General features: G+C 39.0%; 1 protein-coding gene across 1 annotated transcript in view; it reads right to left on the bottom strand.

Moving 5' to 3' along the window:
- The window catches only part of SARNP (SAP domain containing ribonucleoprotein), a 52,055-nt gene that overhangs the window by 21,275 nt on the left and 5,931 nt on the right, over positions 1-24,849 (bottom strand). The window contains exons 2-9 of the mRNA XM_024736682.1: positions 17,619-17,718; positions 14,900-14,946; positions 14,606-14,673; positions 10,922-10,973; positions 10,010-10,083; positions 9,531-9,559; positions 6,324-6,349; positions 4,744-4,812 (exon numbers count right to left, since the gene is read on the bottom strand). Of these exons, the coding sequence (XP_024592450.1) occupies positions 4,744-4,812; positions 6,324-6,349; positions 9,531-9,559; positions 10,010-10,083; positions 10,922-10,973; positions 14,606-14,673; positions 14,900-14,946; positions 17,619-17,718 (465 nt within the window). The remainder of the gene's footprint in view (positions 1-4,743; positions 4,813-6,323; positions 6,350-9,530; positions 9,560-10,009; positions 10,084-10,921; positions 10,974-14,605; positions 14,674-14,899; positions 14,947-17,618; positions 17,719-24,849) is intronic.

Raw genomic sequence — 24,849 nt, 5'->3', positions numbered from 1 at the left:
TTCTGGATGCCATTAAGAACATCTGTGATTCATGGAGAGAGGTAAAAAAAAAATCAACATTAACAGGAGTTTGGAAAGAGTTGATTCCAACCCTCATGGATGACTTTGAGGGGTTCAAGACTTCAGTAGAGGAAGTAACTGCAGATGTGGTGCAAACAGCCAAAGAACTAGAATTAGAAGTGGAGCCTGAAGATGGGACTGAATTGCTACGATTCATGGTAAAACTTGAACGGATGAGGAGTTGCTTACAGATGAGCAAAGACAGTGATTTCCTGAGATGGAATATACTCCTGGAGAAGATGCTGTGAATATTGCTGAAATGACAACAAAGAATTTAGAATGTTACATAAACTTAATTGATAAAGCAGCAGCCAGGTTTGAAAGGATTGACTCCAATTCTGAAAGAACTTACTGTAGGTAAGATGATATCAAACAGCATTGCATGTTACAGAGAAATAATTTGTGAAAGGAAGAGTCAGTCAATCAATGTGGCAAACTTCATTGTTTTTTGGGGTATTTTTGCGGTACACGGGCCTCTCACTGTTGTGGCCTCTCCCATTGCGGAGCACAGGCTCCAGACGCACAGGCTCAGCGGCCATGGCTCACGGGCCTAGCCGCTCTGCGGCATGTGGGATCTTCCTGGACCAGGGCACGAACCTGTGTCCCCTGCATCGGCAGGCGGACTCTCAGCCACTGCACCACCAGGGAAGCCCCATTGTTGTTTTATTTTAAGAAATTGCCTAGGAAACACATTTGTCTAGAACTCCACACAGCATATGATTTATATTTACTACATATATATTAAACTACATATAATATTTCCTTCATTTTGTACAACTCCTGGACAAAGATGATTTATTTTATATAGTTCTAAATTAATTTTATAATGTAATTTATATATCTGTCCGATCCTTAATTCTACTTCAAGTGATTTTGTAATGCAAAGTAATTTGGAGAATCTATTAATTATGTGAAAGTAACATTCAGGAACAAGGAATAGATATAATATTTCTATACACTGCATTTTGTACTAAATTTAGGAAGGAACTGAAACATCTTTTTTCGTATATAAAGCTGAATTTTTAAAAATAAATAATAAGCATAAATTATCTTACAACACAATTATTTCAGCTGCATCTTAGTCACTCCTTGGCAGTCTGAGGTTCAGAATGCCACTTGGTTGCATTGGTTGTTTGAGGACATTAAAAGCAAGAATTTTTTAAATAAAAAATGCATTTTTGGCAAAAAGAAAAAGGAAGAAAAGAAAAGAAACTGTCACAGCCACCCCAACCTTCAGCAACCACCATCCTGATCAGTCAGCAGCCGTCAACATAGAGGCAAGACCCTCCACTGGCAAAATGATCACAACTTGCTGAAGGCTCAGATGATGGTTAGCACTTTTATTTTAGCAATAAAGTAGTTTTCAATTTAGGTATGTACACTGCTTATTTGTGACTCACTTTACTGCAATATTCACTGTATTGTGGTGGTCTGCAACTGAATCCACAATATTTCTGAGATATGCCTATATTAGATAACAGATTATTTAATAGAACAATATTTTGTAGAATATTTCTATCATCACAGAAGGTTCTACTGAACAGTGGTAGTCTAGATAGCAAAATAGCAGGGACATTTTAATGGTTTGTGAGGCAACTTAGAACAAACCATTGAAATTAGGATAATTCTGAAAATCAGGATTTATGATCAATGTAAATGGAACCTATACTCAAAAAGGACATCTCAGAAAGTCATAAGCCTCCAAGCGAAGTGGTCCTTGGAAGAAATCGTGTATACTCTAGTATAGTGCTACTTAAAATGTGGTCTGCCTCCTAGTGCTTGATCCCTAAACCGTTTATCAGTCTAGAAATAAGTCCAGAAATTGAGAGTGTTTAGAAACTTCCAAGTAATTTAACATTTCTTTGACATTTTTATTTTATTTCACAAAAGTACCTCTCGACAATGAATTGGAAAATTTTAAAAACTAGTCTTTCGTCACAGAATTCGCAAAGCACTACTCTAGAACATATGTGTCACAATGAATGTTATTAGAGAACAGAGCTCATACAGTTAGAGTTCTGCCAATTACCATTATCTCATTTTAACCCTTTAGAATTTAAAATGGGAACTGTAATCCTATCAATGATCAACTGAAACACAGAAGTTAATTGACTCAAAGTGATAAAACCAGAACTGAAAACCAAGGAAGGAAACTAAAATTTATTGAGGATCTGGACGTCCCTGGTGGCGCAGTGGTTAAGAATCCTCCTGCCAATGCAGGGGACACAGGTTTGATCCCTGGTCCGGGAAGATCCCACATGCTGCGGAGCAACTAAGCCCGTGCACCACAACTACTGAGCCTGAACTCTAGAGCCTGAGAGCCACAACTACTGAGCCCTGGTGCCACAACTGCTAAGCCCGTGTACCTAGAGCCCGAGCTCCGCAACAAGAGAAGGCACCACAATGAGAAGCCCATGCACCACAATGAGAAGCCCACGCACCACAATGAGAAGCCCACGCACCGCAACAAAAAGTAGTCCCTGCTCGCTACAACTAGAGAAAGCCTGCGCGCAGCAACAAAGACCCAACGCAGCCAAAAAAAAAAAAGTAAATAAAAATTTTAAAGCATTAAAAAATACATTAAAAATACATAAAAACAAAAATAAAATTTATAGAGGGTCAAAGTGTCACTATGTTAGGGAACTACAAATACACATTTATTCTACACAAACATGATGTTAGGTGTTACTCCCAGTTTTATAGATGAGGATCAAAGAAGTTTAGTAATTTGCTCAAAATCAATAAATGTATCCCTTCATGTTTTACTCAGCCTCCTGTGGAGGCTGAAAACAGGTCAAATATAGAGAAAGATTCCAGGGAAGGGAAGGGAAAAGACTGATATCCTTGTATAACTCAGGTGGGCAGCACAGAGTGACAGACAATTCCTCTTAGGAATGTGTCCCTATGAGCTAAGTTGTAAGAGATATCGTGTTCGATTTTGTTAAGTTTGATAGAACACACAATGTATGGCTGTTGGCATAACTGATGCCATCTTGTGTCCATTCAGTTCTTCCTGTCCTTCCACTGACTCTACCTAGGGCTGTACTGTGTAGTACAACTCTTCTCTGTCATCAAGGGCTCTGTAGTTAATAGATATTGTTTAATGATCATTAGGTCTGGGTGGTCTCTATACTCTGTTAGTCTCTAAACAACAATGACGACCTTCACTGATATATTCATGGTGCCCACAAGACTAGTTACCCATTCATAAATCTTGACTTGGGAATGCACTTCCTGTTTCCAAGCATGTACCCCCAAACCCTGGGTTAACTATAAGTATAAAATTGGCCCAATGGCCCCTCAGCAGTGTGGAGTGCAGCTGTGAATGCTTCCAGATTGTCGTCTACCTCATCCTACCCTGTAAGTAAGTTACCCTATAATAAACTACTCCATTGATTATATATATGGAGCTGCCTGCCTCATTTTTCAGTATCAAGATACCTTCTCAGTTCAGTGGGTACCTTTTGTTCCCTCCGTCCTCCAACACACAAACTCATACAATTCCCTAAAGGAGTGAAGTTATTGATGAGATTCTCAGATACCTAGGCCTCATATACAAAACAAGGAGACAGATGATAAGAAGGGCCACGGATCCAAGGCACCTTTTCCCCTCACCATCTTGCAAAACACAAATGACTTCTGGCTTATAATAATGCTTCCCTATTAAGCTGCTTGTGGTTTAAGAATCATATATTCTGCCTACCTCTCAACTCCTTTACTTTATTCCACATAAACCACCAAATACTCCTACTGAATACCGATGGTCTCAGCATCAAGTTGGGCAAAAAGACATGATGTTATATTTCTGGTAAACACAAAAAATGTAACCCAAAGGGAAGGAAGATGAAGCACAGTTGTGTACAAGGTTATGAGTCTCACAGGGACACAACTAATGTTTATTTTTATATACTCAATTTTTCTTTTCTGAGCAAAAATATAACTACCGTCAGGTAAGTTTCTTCTAATGGATTTCTAGAGAGCTAAATGCTTCCATATTTAGTGGGAAATAATTTTTTTTTTCCTAATGATGGTTTTTCTGGTTTGAAATAGTCTTCCTTTAATCCTGCCACCACTTCAACAACCAAGAAACGTGCTCTCATTCTCACAGAACAAAGATTAAGAGACTACCGGCTCTAGGCAAACAGGAAAGTCCTTAGCATTTTCTCCAATGTGCATAGCAAAACTCCAAACATAACAATGCCCTGTAGAATTGATCACTCCCCACAGCATGGTGTCAACAAAGTCATCTTGCTTACACTAAACAGTATCAGTTAGCAGAGGGGCAGAAAGAATGAAACAATTTTCTCAGTTTTGTTCCAAAGAACCTCCAAATTTTACTTTTAGGTACCTTTGACCTAAAGACAAGACTGTCTTCCCCTGATTATTTAATTTCCATTATGCCTATATCAGAAGTTAAAGCAGATGTAACGTCACTGAACTCAATAAAGAGAAATATAAACCTTGTTCTAACAGCCAGCATGGCAGCTATGCAAACAATCTGTAGAAAAAAACAATTAACTTTGTTAAACAATAGCCATAATGTAATCAATAGTCAGTGAGAGGAGGTGATACTCAAAGGACTGCATTAAATGAAGTGCTGAGTAGCCAGGTCTATTCTTAGGACAGTCATTTCCAAACTATGTAGCCCCAAGCTGCTCTAATGTTGCAAAAATAGTACCTTACCTTTCTGGAGATTGAAGAGACATTCAAACCAAATCTTTGAGCTCTTTCCTTTAACTTATCCAGGTTAACCTACAAAAAACATAGGAAAAAAAAATATTAAAAAAAAAAATCAGGGACTTCCCTGGTGGCAAAGTAGCTAAGAATCTGCCTGCCAATGCAGGGGACACAGGTTTGAGCCCTGGTCCAGGAAGATCCCACATGCGGAGCAACTAAGCCTGTGCCCCACAACTACTGAGCCTACACTCTAGAGCCTGCGAGCCACAACTACTGAGCCCACGCGCCACAACTACTGAAGCCTGCACGCCTAGAGCCCGTGCTCCACAAGAGAAGCCACCACAATGAAAAGCCCAGGTGCCGCAACGAAGAGTAGCCCCTGCTCACCGCAACTAGAGAAAGCCTGCATGCAGCAATGAAGACCCAATGCAGCCAAAAATAAATAAATTTTAAAAAAGAAAAAAATCAAAACAGAAAACACAGAAGGCACAAACTATGGTCCAAAGCTAAGAATTCAAATAAGCCTATACAACATCAAAGATACCCTATGTGCCAAATTTGGAAACTAAGCAGCACTCATCCATACCACTAATTATTAAAAGTTCTCTCCTGGAATGCAGTGAAGATTCAGCCCTGCCTCTTTCATTCATCAAAGGTGGCAAAAGCCTAGGGAGGGTTTAAGATCAAAGTAGGCCGAACACTGCTTGAAAAAGCAAACAAATGTCTAAATCATCACCTCCAAACAAGTCCATCATTCACAGTCCAAAATTGTTAATTCCTATACATAGCCTTTGCAAGTAGTTCTTAACCCTATGCCCTAGCAAAGAGAAACTATCACTGCAGCTCTCCGTTCTTCAGAACACAAATCTACTACCAGTACCCAATTCAATTTTCTTCCTTCCTTTTTCTTGGAAGCCTTGATATAGAAGACTTATCATAAGGATATTTGGGACATTATCATTACTACTACTACTGCTACTAACTTCTACTACTACTACTAAAACATTTCACCTTCACTTATATTATTAAACTGTAATTCCAACAGCAGGATTTCATAAAGCTAAACATATTTCACAGCATTTGCTTGCATTTTCTAAACATGCTGACAAGTCATAATGGTCCAGAAAGCGTACTATCCTAGTCTTTATTCTCTGGTATTTGACAGGTAGTGTTGAAAATTATCAGTATCTACAAAATAGAACTCATAAGTTGCTTCCACAGATTCTCTTGTGGTAATTAAGAGTCTGACATTATCCAAAGCCACTGCATGAGGCCCTAAAACTCCAGTACCATAAAACAAAGAGTTATATGGATTGCCCTCTAGCTAACAAAATCTACCCTTTTCAAGAGGAGTGGTAGGAAGGAAGATGTTTATAATGACTTTGAAGATGCAGCAATTTTCCTGACCCCTCAGTGCCTCAAACAATTCTTTCTATTTAGGACATAAGACACTGTACTGAAAACAGTCACCAAACTCATATTATCTCAGCTTCCTCTGATCTGGGGAGAAGGAAATCTGTAACTTAACTAACTATACAGAGTTAAGATTTGGCTCTCAAGGTTAAGAAAAAAAAAAGATATCTTACCATAGGCTTGGCATCAGATGACAGGCCTAAAGAAATAAATTTAAAAGTTTTATTTAATATTCTTAAAAGTCATAAAGGAAGCTGATGTCTTTGAATCAAGTTAGATAGCATAGAAATCATATATAGGACAAATATATGAAGTTAAAGAAACGGCACAGATTACATCTAGAGACCATGTCTGCACCCACTGCTGTTGGGAACATAAAATAGTACAGCCACTTTGGAAAACAGTTTGGTAGTTCCTCAAAAAGTTAAACATGGAGTTTACTATATGACCTAGCAATTCTACTCCTAGGTATATACCCAGGAGAAACGAAAACACATATCCACACGAAAACTTGTATGAATGTTCACAGCAACATTAGCCATAGTAGCCACAAAATGAAAACCCAAATGTGCATCAACTGAGGGGTAGATAAAATGTGATATATCAATACAACCTAAGATTATCTAACAATAAAAAGAAATGAAGTAATGACACATCCTAAAACAGGGATAAACCTGGAATACATTATGTTAAGTGAAAGAAGCCAGTCACAAAAGACCATGAATTGTATGATACCATTTATATGAAGGCAAACTTACATATATAGAAAAAACTTAGTGGTTGATTAGTGGGGTGGGGCAGAGGGAGCAGATGAGAAAAACTGCTAATGGGTATGGGGTTTATTTTGGGGATGATGAGTATGTCCTAATATTAGACTATGATGATAGCTGTACAACCCTGTGAATGTATAAAAAAAACACTGAATTATATACTTTAAATGGATGAGTTGTATGATATATGAATTATATCTCAATAAAGCTGTTAAAAAAAAGAGAAAAACATCTTATCTGGACAAAAGACCAGAGTTACTATTATAATGAGTTAAAATTATGGCTTCTTAAAGCAAATGTTCTGTCCTGAAATTATCATTAAGAAGCAAACAGTATATTAGCCTGTAGGCCCAACCCCAATCTAGTCAATAATTATTTACTTAAAACTTGTCAGAATTTTATTTTAAGCAATCTCAATATTGTAATTGGTTCCCTAACTTTCCACTGTAAACTTTCAGGTATGGACTCAACTTTTACCATAACCTATGTACTAGGAACTGTTACATATTTTTATGTCCTCACTCATAAAACAGTATTTCCTTTTACATGTTGCCAAATTCTACTCTTTTAAGAGCTACTCTGTAGTTCTAGGATTATATGAATAACACTGAATGTTACCTACACATTATTTTATTGGTCAGTTTTCCTCTTCAGGCTAAGTATTAATTTTAACTTTTGCCTTTCTTCAAGTAGCACCATTTAATAATATCTTTAAAAACTTTTGGGACTTCCCTAGTGGTCTAGTGGCTAGAACTCCACACTCCAAATGCAGGGGGCCCGGGTTCAATCCCTGGTCAGGGAACTAGATCCCACATGCCTTGACTAAAGATCCTGCATGCCACAACTAAAAAGTTCCTACACATAGCAACAAAGATCCTGTGTGCTGCAACTGAGACTTGGTGCAGCCAAATAAATAAATAAATATTTTAAAATTTTGTTGTACCATCACCAATCCTATTATCTCTCTCTTGATATAACTAAATGTCAGAGAATATTCTGTTTCTAAAGCATGTAGTGACAGTGACCAGAATTTTGCTGGTCTTTTATTTTTACTTATTTATTTTTTTGACTGCATCGGGTCTGATTTGTGGCAGGTGGGATCTTTCGTTGTGGTACGTAGGCTTCTCTAGTTGTGGCACACGGGCTCCAGAGCACACAAGTTCAGTAGTTAAGGGGCAAGCGGGCTCTCTAGTTGTGGTGTATGGGCTTAGCTGCCCCACAGCACGTGGGATCTTAGTTCCCCGACCAGGGATCAAACCCACGTCCCCTGCATTGGAAGGTGGAGTCTTAACCACTGAACCACCAGGGAAGTCCCTTGCTGGTCTTTTAAAAGGCATAGCAAAACTCTACAAGATCTTTGGAGGACATTTTCTTAACAGACTTGACACTACTAACAGGCCACTGGGAAGACTGCATTGGATCAGAAGACTATATTTAAAGTCTCTGAGGGACTTCCCTGGTGACACTGTGGATAAGAGTCCACCTGCCAATGCAGAGGACACAGGTTTGATCCCTGGTCTGGGAAGATCTCACATACCGCAGAGCAACTAAGCCCACGCACCACAACTACTGAGCCTGCGCTCTAGAGCCCGTAAGCCACAACTACTGAGCCCACGTGCCACAACTACTGAAGCCCAGGCACCTAGAGCCCATGCTCTACAACAAAGACACGCCACTGCAATGAGAAGCCCGCACACTGCAGTAGCCCCCGCTCGCCACAACTAGAGAAAGCCCGTGAGCAGTAACGGACCCAAATGCAGCCAAAAATAAATAAATAAAGTAAAAATAATAATAAAAATAAAATAAAAAGAGTAATTTTTCCCCCTAATTTATTACAAATACATATTCAATGTAGAAATTTTAATAACATAGACAAGCAAAAAGAAGTCACTCAAAATTCCACCACCAGAGACAATGCATGTTATCAATTTAGTATATATCCCTCTAATCTTTTTTCCTAACCATACTTGCACTTTTATTGGGAAATAGGAACATACTACAAATATCTTATAACTTGCTTTTTCCATTTATCTGTCTGACAAATATTCTTCAGTATAATTTTAAACATCTTCATGGTCTTCTAACTGTACTATGGTACACATTTACTCAACCAATTCTCTATTGTATATTACATTGTTTCCAGCTATTGATCACTATAAATAACGCTGTGATAATCCTTGTGGCTAAGTCTTTTATCCAAGATTATTCCCTTGTAAATTCCTAGAAGGTAAAAGAGAAAAAAAAATAAAAGAGACTCTTTTCTTCCTTTTGCCACTCACACTAGGCAATATAACACTGGACAGGTACACAATAATTACATGCTAACTTGAGACATCAGAATAAAGAAGGTATTAGAAACTTCTCTGAAGAGATCCAAGAAAAGGAAAACAAATGTTGGCACTTCCTCCTATTCTCTCATAACTTTAGCACCTTCTCTAAATTGCCCAGGAAGGCTTAAGTATGGTTTTACCTAATGCAAAGAGGTGGATATAATAACCTCTTACAGGCTTCTAGAGCTAACAAGTTTACCTTAATTTGGAGAAATGGAATCTGTTGTGCCAAAAAAGTAAAAACATAAAGTAACTTTCTCAGAAGTCTCTGTACTCTTACCTTTTGATGGAACTGAAGAAATCCCAAATCTGTAGAAAGAAAAACAAGCTAAATTTTAGGAAGCTGTTCACACTCCTGGTTGTCTGTCTCCGTGTCAAGTATACATATGGCACTTCTTGCTTGTGATCTCAAGCCTTGCAATCATTAGCTAATTCTAACAACCCCATGAAAGAGGTTCAGTTGACTCTTTTTCTCACCAAGAGTCCAGAGAATAAGTTAAAAGGTAGCCTTATCAGAACTGGGAGTAGCAGTCAGTTCCTGACTTTTACCTATTACAAAAACCCTGCTTGATAACAAAACCCAATCTATAGCTACTACAAGCAATTAGCAGATACGTTCTGAATAGAGCCAAGAGAGTATTTCTTTCCAGCAAGGCCTCTATTCTACTTAAAATCAACAACTATATTTAAAACCTAGGAACACATTCCCTCACCTTCATATTACCACGATCTCAGGTCTAAAAGGCTGGGAACACTCACCTAGCTGCCCTGGCAGCTTTCTTACTCTCCAAGCTCACAGGTACATTGAATCGTTCAGCTCTCTTCTGCATCCTCTAAGTGATAACAGACAAAAGAAGGGAAAGAGAAAAATTCAATTTCTGGTTTCCTTCTTTTAAGAGAAAAGTCATTTAGAAGTGTGTATCTCTAGAACATCGGGATTAATTTCTTAAGGTCCAAACTGAGTTATACTGACAATCACAGAGGATATCAGGTTGTATCCATCCCAGGGCTTAACTCAACAGTCCTTTCCAGAAAGCAAACACAAAAAGACTATTATTACATTCATGTCCTCAAAAACAAAAGGGAAGGAATAAAATAAAACCCGCATTCTGTATCAAGCCAAGAAGACAAAAGCTGTGTTTGACTGACCTTTGAAAATGGATCAAAGGAACAGCTTGGTTCCAACACTAGTTGTACTCTTTCAGTTAGAAATGAGGCAGCGTTGTCCTATGCCATCTCTACTTTAATAGTACAAAAAAACCCCACAGATCTTCACTGAAACCTACTTTCAGAGATATTGAGATAGGATCCAGAGAATTTCAATCTCACCAGCTAGCTAGTAGTAACTTAAGAGTGACATCTTCCCTTATAACTTTTCATCTCTTCCAAGGTACAATCCTCTCAAACTCTAATCTTAGTTTGTAAACATCTTAAAAAGAGTTACCACTAAGACCAGAATACTATACAAAAAGACTATGGCCTCAAAGGTGACTATGCCAGCCCAAATATATTCCCAAGTGTGGTTGGTAGAAAAATGTATCAATACCAAAATCTGTCAATACTGATTTTCTGCCTACGAGTAAATATTTTTAAGTGATGATACAGACAAAATAAAGGGTAAGAAACAGAAAGATATATATATATAGACTGCTCTTCTGAAAGAATACCTACCTCAGTCTGTGGTATTTCAGATGTAATTTTTACCACTTTTTTCTCTGCTGCCCTGGAAAAGGGATTTTTAAAATCAGAAGACTGATATTCTAAACCAAAACCTTTGAAGTGTATAAGAATTCACCTGAACCATGTCCTCTGTCCCGTCTCTCTCTACCACCCTTCAGACCAAAAAAACATGAAGCCCATTAGGCCTTTAGCTCCTTGAAGTGTCGTCTACTGATAAAAGAGTTTAAATAACAGACTAAGCTACTTTGCTAGAGTATAAGAAAGTAACAAGGAAAGAAGTCTGGTTAAATATACTGAACTGAGGGAAATGCTCAAAGCACACCGGAAATCATTTCATTTACTTTTAGGAACTTTAAATGTACTTTTGGACTAATGACTATTCCTCTAACCCTCATTTAAATACCAGCTCTCAATTTTCATCACAATTAATGAGTGCTCTACAAGGTCTGGTTTCCTTCTTTTACAAATCCCTTATATCTCCCATGGGACCGTAGCTCCAGCTGGAACAGTCAAAGTGGGATAAATAAAAATGCCAAAGGGAGTGGGAAGAAAGAAGGCTAAGGGGAGTTTGAATTAGGAAAACATGGTAAGTTACCAGTCAAAAGGTTTAAGAGAAAACAAAAGAGGGGGGACCAGGGGGGCGGGAGACAAAGTTCGGAAGTACTCAGGATAAATGGAAGGGCATTAACCCTCCACCAAACAACTCCCATAAAACTGTGGGTCATAACCAGTCTCATTAAGGTCCCTCATTTAGAGACATGGGAGGCTTTTGTTCCAATATCCCAGACACTTTTCCCATTTGATGCCCTGAAAGGTAGTAATGGTTTAATGGCATTTTCAGAGGAAGCAATTCTGGAACAGGAACTTATTCTCTCCTCCATCCTTTTGTTGAAGGTCCCTGGACTGACAGATAAGCAGTGGGAGCCCCCTGCTGACCATAACTAAGTCCTGCAATATTTAACTGCTGTGGCTTGAGGAGGGGGGGGAAAAAAATCAAACTAGAAACAGAGGTATCTTTTTGGAGAAACTCAAGCAAAAGACAAAGCAAGGGGATCTCCTTTTGAATGTTCTGAGGACCTAAATTAGCCCTGTACATTCTGACTTTTAAAGAAATTTCCGATTTCTTTCCATTTCCCAGCCATCTTTCCTTCCCCAATCCTCTGTTTTGTTCAGGCAGAAAGGGACACTGAAGTTTAATGTTCTACTTGAAGTCCAATGCCATTAAAATAGCAGTCCTCTCCACCAAACCCCAGACTAATGACTTCCTCTACATTCCCATCAGTACACTTCATGGCAGAAAGGGAACCAGAAAGAAGAAGCTTCCTTCAGCTCTGTTCCAACTCCGTCAGGCACAATTAAGCTCAAGCAATAAATAACATCATATTCTGGGGCTCATGTGAAATTTCTTCTCTTCACTCAGAAGTTTCGCCCCTACCCATAGTCACATACAAAACATTCTCCATACTACGGGGACCCAGAATCTTTCTGTACATACTTTAGTCTAACCACTACTATCCCTCTAACAAGCAAAAACACAACCCCTCCCACACACATTTTCAATTTCTTTGTTTAGAAATTCACTGATAAAATTAAAGCCCTCTAAACAAGGGAATTACACATTTTACATATTATAAAAATAAACTACAAATTTTCAAACTTCATAATTTTTAACCCACACAGGCCAATTATCATTGTATTTATTTCATCTTCCTTCTTGCCCCATAACTCCCCAAAACATCTCTATTTTAAAGCTATCCCATCGGCCATTTCCTCAAGGCATTATATCTAAACATAAACCTCCTATGATGGATGGTAACTAAATGGCTTTAGAAAGCAGTAATATTTGACAAAATCTAATAAAACATTAAATGCACATCTTCTCTAATGCAGAAAATCCATTGCTAGAAACTTATCCTTTGGATATACCTGCATAAATTTACAATTAGTTGTATGTGAACATGCACTGTATTTTTTGCAATTATGAATAATCTAAATGTCCATCAACAGGAGACTGGTGAAATTACTGTTCATCCATAGAATGGAGTACTGTTAGCTGCCAGAAAGAATGAGATTCTAAGTTGATAACAACTAAATCTAGGTGATGGGTTCATGGGGGTCTATTTACTATTCTCCTAAGTTTTGTATATACTTGTAATATCCCATAACAACAAGCTAAAAAAAAAAGAGAGACCTACCACTTACTAGGATAATTATCCTCATTTCATAGCGTTGATGTGACGATTAAGTGAGAATACATGTAAAACACTTAGAACCTTGCCTATATATAACTCATTTTTTTTGGCTGTGCCATGAGGCATGCACGATCTTAGTTCCCCAACCAGGGATCAAACCTGTGCCCCCTTCAGTGGAAGCATGGAGTCTTAACCACTGGACCGCCAAGGAAGTCCCTATAACTAATATTTAAATAAAGACATTATATGATGATATAGAAAGATCTCCATATGTGAAAAAAAATCAAGAAACCGACAATATGCATGTACCTGTATATGCACATATAAAATATTCCAAAAGAATATATTGAAAACCTCTGGGAAGTCAGGTGGGGGTAGAGACAAGGATACTTAATTTTCAATTTATATATTCCTCTATGTAACGTTTGACTTTGACTTTTTACATCTATTGTCTTTTTTTTTGTCTTTTATAATTAAATGGATTAATACAGCTACGAGGAACAAAAATGTTAAAAAGGACTCAACTGCTCTTGACATGCTGGAGTATAAGATGGCCGGACATTTGCGGGGAAACCCCAAATAAAAAACGTTTATGGTCGGGCTTCCCCGGTGGCGCAGTGGTTGAGAGTCCACCTGCCGATGCAGGGGACACGGGTTCGTGCCCCGTTCCGAGAAGATCCCACATGCCGCGGAGCGGCTGGGCCCGTGAGCCATGGCCGCTGAGCCTGCGCGTCCAGAGCCTGTGCTCTGCAACGGGGAGAGGCCACAACAGTGAGGCCCGCGTATCGAAAAAAAAAAAAAAAAAGAAATGTTTATGATCAACCCTGTGTAATAATTTAAATAAATCAAGATCCACTATTCACTCTAGTACTTTGTCCTCCCCTCCTCCACTGTAAATCAAAAAGGAAAAGAGAATACAGTGTTGAGACATAACCTTGCTCAGCACCCTCTTCCCTTACAAAATTCCTTATATGCAGGAAATGTGCATGATTCTCTATACAGAAAAAGAATCATCTATTACGGTGATACAACAAAGGCTAAGAGAACTAAACTTTATCTGGGCTTGAAGTCTCTTGGTCCTAAGTATCTATTACATAACTCAGAGACAAAGTTACTTTGCTTCACTGGGACCATGTACTTGAAATGAACAAGACCTTTCTGAAAATGTATGATCTAATGAGAAATGAAAAAGCCAATGGGGGACTTCCCTGGTGGCACAATGGTAAAGAATCCGCCTTCCAGTGCAGGGGGCCTGAGTTCAATCCCTGGTCAGGGAACTAGATCCCACATGCACGCCGCAACTAAGAGTTCGCATGCCACAACTAAGGAGCAAGCAAGCCACAACTAAACCCGATACAACCAAATTAAAAAAAAAAAGGGAATGTATACATTCCAATGGGAATGTATAAGAGGTCAACAGAGTGTAACACTAAAAAATCCAAAACCGTCTGCTCTGTCCTCATTATAAAAAACAGATAGTTACACATCAACAGTTTTTTCAGGAGGTTCTTCCTCTTTGACAGGCAGTTCTATGGGCTTCGGTTCTTCTTCCTAAAACCAAATGAAACAAGATGGTTAAAATAAATCAAGAGTAAATACCTATCAAAAGAAGAATATAAGAACTCCAAAACGAACCAATCTTTCAGAACCTTCATTCCCGCTTTATGCTCCCCTAACGAGTTAGCATTGAAGCCCTCTAATGATTGATGTTTAGCAACGTGACCAAGGCAGTGGCACACTGCCAGGCCAGTGACTAACCTTACTCTCTCCAACTCACCTCTGTTTCATCTCCCAGTACATCTTCTTCATTTGCCTCCTCTTCAGCTAAAGAATATTAAAATAATCAGGTCAAGCCCTGCTACAAAACCATCTTGATCACTGTACTTAGGCTAAAATTATAATCATTTTGCTTTCCCAAAATAAAATTCAATAATGAAGGCAGAAATGTTCATAAAATTTGCTCCACGTGGAGGAGATAAAAACTATATTCTCTACCTAACTAACATCAATTAAGAGGTTGAACTCCAGCTGGACTGAAGAACTAAACATGATGAGGTCAAACTATAACATTAATTAAAAAGTACTGTGGCAGAATTTAGTGGTGGGGAAGAATTTCTAAAACAACAAAAACAAAACAAAAAACCCAGAAGCAAAAGTACTATGCAAAAAACTTATTTTTCAGAACTAGGAAAGGGGGCTTCCCTGGCGGCGCACTGGTTAAGAATCTGCCTGCCAACGCAGGGGACACGGGTTCGAGCCCTGGTCTAGGAAGATCCCACATGCCGCGGAGCAACTAAGCCTGTGTGCCACAACTACTGAAGCCCGTGCGCCTACAGCCCGTGTTCCGCAACAAGAGAAGCCACTGAAATAAGCCTGCCCAATGCCACGAAAGTGTAGCCCCTGCTTGCCGCAACTAGAGAAAGCCCACGGCCAGCAATGAAGACCCAACACAGCCAAAAAATAATTAATTAATAATAAAAAAGATTAAGATGATATTTTTTTAAAGTACAAAAAAAACCCACCCCAAAATAGGAAAGGATACCACAGAAAAAGAAAAGACTGTCAAAGAAGATATTTGTATCTAAAACCAACATGGGAATAGTCACTAGAATATATGATATGCCTGCGAACTAACAAGCAAACGATGAGAACCCCAAAAGAAAAACGGGCAAAGGAGAAAGCCAAAGAACCACGAACAAAGGATGTGTTTAAACTTTTTAGTAAGTAGAGGAATGTAAACTGAAACCACTAACAGATTACCAAAAATTAGGCCACTTGTTAGGACAGTGAATCCTCATGTGCTGATGATGAAATTTATACAGCAATTCAGAAAAACAATTTAGTGGTGTTTAGTCATATTAAGTATATATTTATGAACAGATATTTATTAGCAACCCCATTCCTGGGTATATACCCCCAAGACTCTCACACAGGAATATAAAGGAATATGAAAGAAGTAGTTCAGGAGTCAGTCACTGAGTGAACTAAATAAAACATGGTGAATTCTTTTTTTTTTTTCTTCCGTACGCGGACCTCTCACTGTTGTGGCCTCTCCCGTCGCGGAGCGCAGGCTCAGCGGCCATGGCTCACGGGAAGCCCACGGTGAATTCTTTACATTATAGAATACCATGCAGGAATTAGAATCAATAGACTAGATGACTGCCACATCTTAAAAAAACACAGTACTGGGGCTCCCCTGGTGGTGCAGTGGTTGAGAGTCCGCCTGCCGATGCAGGGGACACGGGTTCGTGCCCCGGTCCGGGAAGATACCACATGCCGCGGAGCGGCTGGGCCCGTGAGCCATGGCCGCTGAGCCTGCGCGTCCGGAGCCTGTGCTCCGCAACGGGAGAGGCCACAACAGTGAGAGGCCCGCGTACCACAAAAGAAAAAACCAAAAACAAACAAACAAAAAAACACACAGAAAAAAAAAAAACAAAAAAAAAAACACAAAAAAAAAACCACACAGTACTTGGAGAAAAAAGAATGCAATAAAGTAAGGCTATGGCCTCATTGCCAATTACATAAAATTACTGTAGACCAAACAACACTACACGGTTTATAAGGACAAAGACAAAAAATATATATCAAACACATTAGAATAGTTGCCTAAGAGAGTTGGGATAAAAGGAGTGGGAATAAAAGGGAATAAATTAAAATTAGAGAGGGATGATACTATGCCTTAAATGAAGTGTTTGTTTGTTTGTTTGTTTTTTAAAGTGGAATTAGAGAATGTCAGAGCTAGAAGGGACCAGAGATTACTTAGGTTTATGGATTTCAAGGGTGGAGACACTTGTCTCACTTCACAGGCTACAAAAGACACTTAGCCATGAAAACAGTGGCTGTCCAAAGCTACCTAGTAAATTTCTGGCTCAAGAGGAATTAGACTTCAAATCTTCCGATTCTCAGTCTAATGATGCTTGCTTTCCCATACTTCCTTGAAAATAATTTGTTGAAATAAAATTACAATGTCTTTTTAAAGGGGGGGCATTTCTTTTCATTATAACCACTGTTTTAGATGACAAGAGTTTTCCTGATAGAGTTAATTAAAATCTTACATCATCAACAACCTAAAGGAAAAGAAGAAATCTTCTGTATGGCAGAGCCTAAAAATTAATCCTCTCGGGCTTCCCTGGTGGCACAGCGGTTAAGAATCTGCCTGCCAATGCAGGGAACACGGGTTCAAGCCCTGGTCTGGGAAGATCTCATATGCTGCGGAGCAACTAAGCCCGTGCACCACAACTACTGAGCCTGCGCTCTAGAGCCCGCGAGCCCAACTACTGAATGAAGCCTGTGCGCCTAGAGCCCGTGTTCTGCAACGAGAAGCCACCGCAATGAGAAGCCCGCGCACCGCAAGGAAGAGTAGCCCCCACACTCCGCAACTAGAGAAAGCCTGCAGGCAGCAATGAAGACGCAACGCAACCAAAAATAAATAAATTTATTTTTTAAAAAATTAATCCCCTCACTCACATCACTCTTTGCCTCCGCAAAGAACTCACCATGCTCTTCAAGATATGCCTGGAGCCTGTTGATGAGATCTTGTTTTATTCCTTTGGTCTCCAAACCACGAGCAAGACACTCCTGCTTTAGTTCAGCAAGCTGAGAAAAAAGAATAAAGCTTTTCCTTAATTTACAGAATGAACCTGGTGGGAGAGAAAAAAAAAAGGGGGTAGTTTTCACAAGAAAGAAAAAGAAATGAAAGATCCACCCAAAACTACTGTCTTAATCCCACCAAGCTTCTAGGTCCACAAAGATGATCTGCTTCCCCCTAACAATATTCAATATGCAAGAGGACTTTTCTAACAGATGGTGAAGAATAAACCTACTTTAATCAAATTCTGATCTATTCATACATTTATTACATAAGTCTTTAGCTACTTCTGAGGGGGGGGTGGTCTTTTTTTCCTGAACAATTACTGTACCAGCTCATATAAGGAAAGAATGAATCTTTAAGTAGAACATCTACTTATCTAAAAGCAGATTTTCCTTACTATCTATTATCCCAGATCCTTTACTGCAATCTACCATATACATGCATACAAGTTTGACCACCACAGAATTAGGTAGATGTGTTAGCTAGATTAATGTCAATAATGAATCACATAAAGGATCTTTGCCAAAATGGAAAAAAATATGTAATGGCATGCCACGACATGGCATGAGTTGAAGATTTTTAAATCAGTAACTTGACTAAAGATACAACAGGTATACTTATCAACTTTGCAGACAACAGAAGGAGGAAGAATTGATGGATTACTGACAGAACTAAAGGTGGGTAGGTGGGCATGTCAGGGGGTGTTGCTGCCTCTTCAGGGAAAACAATAAGCCAAAATAAAGACTCAATTTAGAAGAAATAAGGTATACCTTTAAGTACTACACTTATATTCAAAACTTAAATTGTTAAAAAAACCAGATGAACAAGATCTGGCTCAACAGTAACTCAAAGGATAAAGACCTCAGTCAGGGTTTTAGATGATTACAAGTGCAAAGAGGGCTAACAATATGATTTGCTACCAAAGTAATTCTAGGTTAAGGGTAACTAAAAAAACAGAATCTATATATATTTTTAAATTTATTTGTTTATTGTTTTTGGCTGCGTTGGGTCTTTGTTGCTTCGCGCAGGCTTTTCTATGCTTGCGGCGAGTGGGGGCTATTCTTCGTTGTGGTATGCGGGCTTCTCATTGTGGTGGCTTCTCTTGTTGAGGCTCTTGTTGCAGAGCACGGCTCTAGGCGCGTGGGTTTCAGTAGTTGCGGCACACGGGCTCAGTAGCTGTGGCGCACGGGCTTAGTTGCTCCGCGGCATGTGGGATCTTCCCGAACCAGGGATTGAACCCATGTCCCCTGCCTTGGCAGGTGGATTCTTAACCACTGCGCCACCAGGGAAGCCCCAGAATCTATATTAAGTGATTAATAGCCTTACTGGGCTCTATATTCTCGTTTTAAGGAGTGTAATGACATGCTGGCCCAAGGAGAACCACCAAGAAAAGGAAGGCTCCAAAAATCCTATATGCAGATCAGTGCACAGATAGATATTTGTCCTGAAAAAAGACTTTACTAGTTTCGAAGTACAGATCTAAGACCAACCAGAAGTTAGAAAGCAGATTCCTATAGAACTTTACAACTAAGGGAATATGCTGGTCAGTTCTAGAAGGTTTTCAACCAAGGAAACATTTGGAAATGGAGAAGGGAGCTTTTTTTTTTTTTTTCTCATTGGGCATTCAGTGAGTGGGACAGGCAGGCAGGGAGGGATACTATGTGGAACACTTGTTCTACTCAACAAGCCAACAGCACCCTCTATTGAGAAACATGGTAGGTAATCACCCATTAAAAGTGTGGAGTGGCTGCAAAGCATAACATGGCCTCTGAAGTCAGACTACCTTGAGTTCAAATTCCAGTTTTACCACTTACAGCTGTGTAACCTTGGGTGAGTAACATAACCTCTTTGTGCCTCAGTTTCCTATGAAATGGGGATAATGCAACAGTACCTACAGCATAGGGTTGTTATGAAGATTGAACCAGCAAATACTCATAAAGCATTTACAATAGTGCTTGGCAGCTACTAACACTTTGTGTTAGACAGACACCGGTGAAGGGTTAGACAAGATCAGACAGAATGACTGCTTCTCAGATTTCTGCATTTCATAGATCAATATATTTTTAAATGGGTAGACTGATAGGGCTGCCAAGTTTTTATAGAATTCCAACCAGGTTGTGGACCAATACTTTTGTAAAGAAACAATAAAATCAATTACCAGAAAAATGATCATACACTTGGATGTAGCAGTGATGTCAAACTGCTATAAAAGTTTCTAAAAGCTTAATTTCTTTTTTAACCTTATCTCATCATTAACCAGTAACAGTTCATGGATGAGCACTGGCCCACAGATGATAGTGAATAGTATTAATCTAGAATCTAGATTCTAAGTGATCTCTAAGGTCCATTTCTTAAGTAATGGACCTTACGTAAGAATCTTGATCTTTCCCATGTTGGTACTTTATTTTTTCTCAGTTTCCTGGAGAACAAGTCTTTTGATTTTAGTTACACTTTTAAGAATTTTGTTGGTTATAAAAGTATTATGTTCACTGTAGAATAGTTTGAGAATTCTGAAAAGTATAGAGAAAAAAAAGTCTTATGTAACCCTGGCACTTAGAGATCACCTAACATTTTAAATATATCATTTACTCTGTGTGTGTGTGTGTGTGTGTGTGTGTGTGTATGTTTAGAGGGTGTTGTTTGTTTACAAAGTAATACAATTTCTTTACTTCCTATAACTCCTAATCTTCCTCAGAAGACTCCATTCCTTCTTTCTTCTCCTCGTTTAAGTAACACTAAGACCACCTAGGGAAAAGGAATGTAAATACTCAGGCAATTCAAAATTCAACTTTCTAATAGGGTTGTTCCTCCCTTCTCCTTCCTTCCCAAAACGGTGTAGATATGGACAAAAGTTTACAAAAACCTCCAGATGACAGGGAAACAGACAGTCGGTGATGATTTTGCAGAGGATGCTGATCTGGTAGACTTGAAGCTGACAGACTGGTACAACTGGTTGTTTAGCTTGGATAGCATCCACCACTGTTGACCACTGACCTTGCTATTGCTGTTGGTCACTGAAATCTCAGTCCCCCACTGGCTCCCAGTCCCTAACCTCAGGTCTCTGGCTCATTCAGCAGTCTTCTCAGCACCTCCACGTCCCCTTCTCTGGTCAAATGAGAATGTTACGTGTAGTTTTTACACACTGTTGTATTACTTTATTATTATATTATGGGTTCTGCTCCTATACTGGGACATTATTTCAAAAGGGAAATAGATGAGTAAAAACAAAATAGCTGAAAATGAAGTCATTTCACACATTTGGGCACAATTACATTAGTAGAACAAAACACTTTTAAAGCCTCAAATAAGAATTTATAGGGACTTCCCTGGTGGCACAGTGGTTAAGACTCTGTGCTCGTAATGCAGGGGCCCCAGGTTTGATCCCTGGTCAGGGAACTAGATCCCACATGCATCCTGCAACTAAGAGGTTGCATGCCACTACGCCTGAGAAGCCCTTGAGCCGCAACTAGACCCGGCACAATCAAATAAATAAATAAATAACTTATAATATCAAATCTTACCCACTTTTTAAAATAAATTTATTCATTTTATTTATTTTTGCCTGCACTGGGTCTCACTGCTGCACGCACGGGCTTTCTCTAGTCACAGCGAGTGGGAGCTGCTCTTCGTTTCAGTGCACTGGCTTTTCATTGCGGTGGCTTCTCTCCCTGCAGAGCATGGTCTCTAGGTGCACAGGCTTCAGTAGTTGTGGCATGTGGGCTCAGTAGTTGTGACTCGCAGGCTCTAGAGCGCAGGCTCAGTAGTTGTGGCACACTGACTTAGTTGTTCCACAGCATGTGGGATCTTCCCAGACCAGGGCTCGAACCTGTGTCCCCTGCATTGGCAGGCAATCTCCCAACCACTGTGCCACCAGGGAAGCCCCAGTCTTACCCATTTTTATATGCATTTGACTTCAAAATGTTTTAAAACAACATACTGGGTTGGCCAAAAAGTTCGTTCAGTTTTCTTCCGTAAGGTGACTCTAGTAGTGCTTAGTTGTCTTTAACTTCATTAGAAACAATTTGGTTAGACTGTATTGTGACAGCTGTCATATCAGTGTGCATTTAAAAGAAAACATCAAAACTGGTGAATTTTTGTGTAGCCATTTTAATATTGAAGATGGAAGAAAAAAAGGAACATTTTCGGCATATTATGCTTTACTATTTCAAGAAAGGTAAAAGCGCAACTGAAACGCAAAGAAAGATTTATGCCGTGTATGGAAAAGGTGCTGTGACTAATCGAACGTGTCAAAAGTGGTTTGCAAAGTTTCGTGCTGGAGATTTCTTGCTGGACGATGCTCCACGGTCGGGTAGACCAGATGAAGTTGATAGTGATCAAATCAAGACATTAATTGAGAACAATGAACATTATACCATGCAGGAGATAGCCGGCATACTCAAAATATCAAAATCAAGAGTTGAAAAACATTTGCACCAGCTTGGTTATGTTAAATCGCTTCGATGTTTGGGTTCCACATAACTTAAGCAGGAAAAAACCTCTTGACCTTATTTCTGCATGTGATTTTCTACTTAAACGTAAATGTTTCGTTTTTAAAACAAATTGTGACGCGCAATGAAAAGTGGATACTGTACAATAATGTAGAACAGAAGAGATTGTGGGGCAAGCGAAATGAACCACCACCAAACCACACCAAAGGCTGGTCTTCATCCAAAGAAGGTGATGGTGTGTATATGGTGAGACTGGAAGGGTGTCCTCTATTATGAGCTCCTTCTGGAAAACCAAACGATTAATTCCAACAAGTACTGCTTCTGAACTGAAAGCAGCACTCGACGAAAAGCATCCAGAATTAGTCAATAGAAATCGCATAATCTTCCGTCAGGATAATGCCAAGACCACATGTTTCTTTGATGACCAGGCAAAAACTGTTACAGCTTGGCTGGGAAGTTCTGATTCATCCACTATATTCACCAGACATTGCACCTTCGGATTTTTATTTATTTTGGTCTTTACAAAATCTCTTAATGGAAAAAATTCCAATTCCCTGGAAGACTGTCAAAGGCACCTGGAACAGTTCTTTGCTCAAAAAGATAAAAAGTTTTGGGAAGGGCTCCCCTGGTGGCACAGTGGTCGAGAGTCCGCCTGCCGATGCAGGGGACACGGGTTTGTGCCCCGGTCCGGGAAGATCCCACATGCCACGGAGCAGCTAGGCCCGTGAGCCATGGCCGCTGAGCCTGCGCGTCCAAAAAAAGAAGTTTTGGGAAGATGGAATTATGAACTTGCCTGAAAAATGACAGAAGGTAGTGGAACAAAATGGTGAATACATTGTTTAATAAAGTTCTTGGTGAAAATGAAAAATATGTCTTTTATTTTTACTTAAAAACCGAAGGAACATTTTGGCCAACTCAATATTTAAAAAGCAAGGTATACTGAGTGAATTGTATGCTATGTGAATTGTATCTCAATAAGGCTACTTAAAAACGCCAAGTTACAGAACATTGTATATATGATACTAACATTAATGTAAAAAATAACATGCGCACACACACCACTCAAATGTGTATACACAAGATGCCTGGACAAGAAACAGGTAAGTTAACACTAGTTGAATCTGCGAAGAAGTTTGTTGAGGACACATGTAGGAGGGAAACTTTTTACCATGCACCCTTTTATACCTTTAATATTATGAGGTTGAGCATGAATTACCTATTCAAAAATTAAAATTTCAATATCAATCTAAAAATCCCATTTCTCAGTATTAATAAGGCATTTTTCATGCTACCTATCCAAACAGCAGAGAAAGGACTGATCAACTGACTACATAATACATTTGACATCAATCATTCATCACCCTGTGATTTCTAATTTACTAATCTTGAATTTTGATTCAAATCATTTTCATCTGTTAACTCTCAATCTAGTTTGTAAACCTTTGAAGACAGAGGCATTTTACACCATTTAAACATTTCATATGATAGGAACTCAAGTTTCAAGTATTAATACATGCCAGGCAAAAGGCTAAGTTCTTTGGACATCATTTCCTCATTTAATTCTCAAAACATCTATGTGGTTGGTATTATGACTGCATTTCATAAATTAAGAAATTGAGGCTCAAAGAGACTCAATAATTTGCTAAAAAAATCACCGAGCTAGAAAATAGTGGAGCCAATGTGCCAGCTCAGATCTCTCTGATTTAAGCCCAATTTTATGTTTTTTTAAAAAAAATATTTATTTATTATTTACTTATTTTGGTTGCACCAGGTCTTAGTTGCAGCAGGCGGGCTCCTTAGTTGCGGCATGTGAACTCTTAGTTGCGGCATACACGTGGGACCCAGTTCCCTGACCAGGGATCGAACCCAGGCTCCCTGCATTGGAAGCGCGGAGCCTTATCCACTGTGCCACCAGGGAAGTCCCAAGCCCAATTTTAAATACCAAGATGAAGGACTGCTTTCATGTGCACACTCTATCTCTCTTACCATTTTCCTCTTACCTCACCTCCTCAGCCTCTTTGCTAGCTCTTCTTCCACCCAACCCTGTAAATACAGATATTCATTAAGACATTCACTAAGGAGACTTCGGCCTTCTCATCCTTTCACTTGTACCAAAGGCTTTTTCACTTCCCAGAATCCAATTATTGGCAAATCCTGTCAGCTCTACCTTCAAAATATATCCAGAATCAAAAAAAAAAAATATATATATATATATATATATCCAGAATCTAATCCCTCTTTTCTTTCTTTCATACTGATCATTGTAAAAACTCTTCAGCCCTTGAACCTCACTATAGTTTATTCTCAACAAGGTAGAGTGATCTTTGACAGTTTAAGTCAGAACATGTCATTCCTCTATTCAAAAATCCTCCATTGGTTTCCTATCTCATTAAGGGTAAAAGCCAGAGTCCTAATGATCACCTCTAAGGTCCTCTTATAATACTTTGCACAAGGCTCACTCTTTCACATCCTTCAAGTCTTTGCTTAAACAACACCTTTTCAATGAGGCCTTCCCCCTAGTCATCCTATTTAAAATTATAGTACCCTTCTCTTCCCACTGTACTCCCTCTTCCTATTTTTCTCTACAAACCACTATTTGACATACTATAAATTTTACCTTCCCCTAATATAAGCTCCAAATATATATATATACACACACATATATATTTATATACACACATATCTATA

This window comes from Neophocaena asiaeorientalis, unplaced genomic scaffold, assembly GCF_003031525.2.
Source record: "Neophocaena asiaeorientalis asiaeorientalis breed wild unplaced genomic scaffold, Neophocaena_asiaeorientalis_V1.1 scaffold134, whole genome shotgun sequence".
Classification (NCBI taxonomy): Eukaryota; Metazoa; Chordata; class Mammalia; order Artiodactyla; family Phocoenidae; genus Neophocaena; species Neophocaena asiaeorientalis.
The sequence above is the reverse complement of the archived record's forward strand: the minus strand, read 5'-3'. Positions and strand labels throughout refer to the sequence as shown.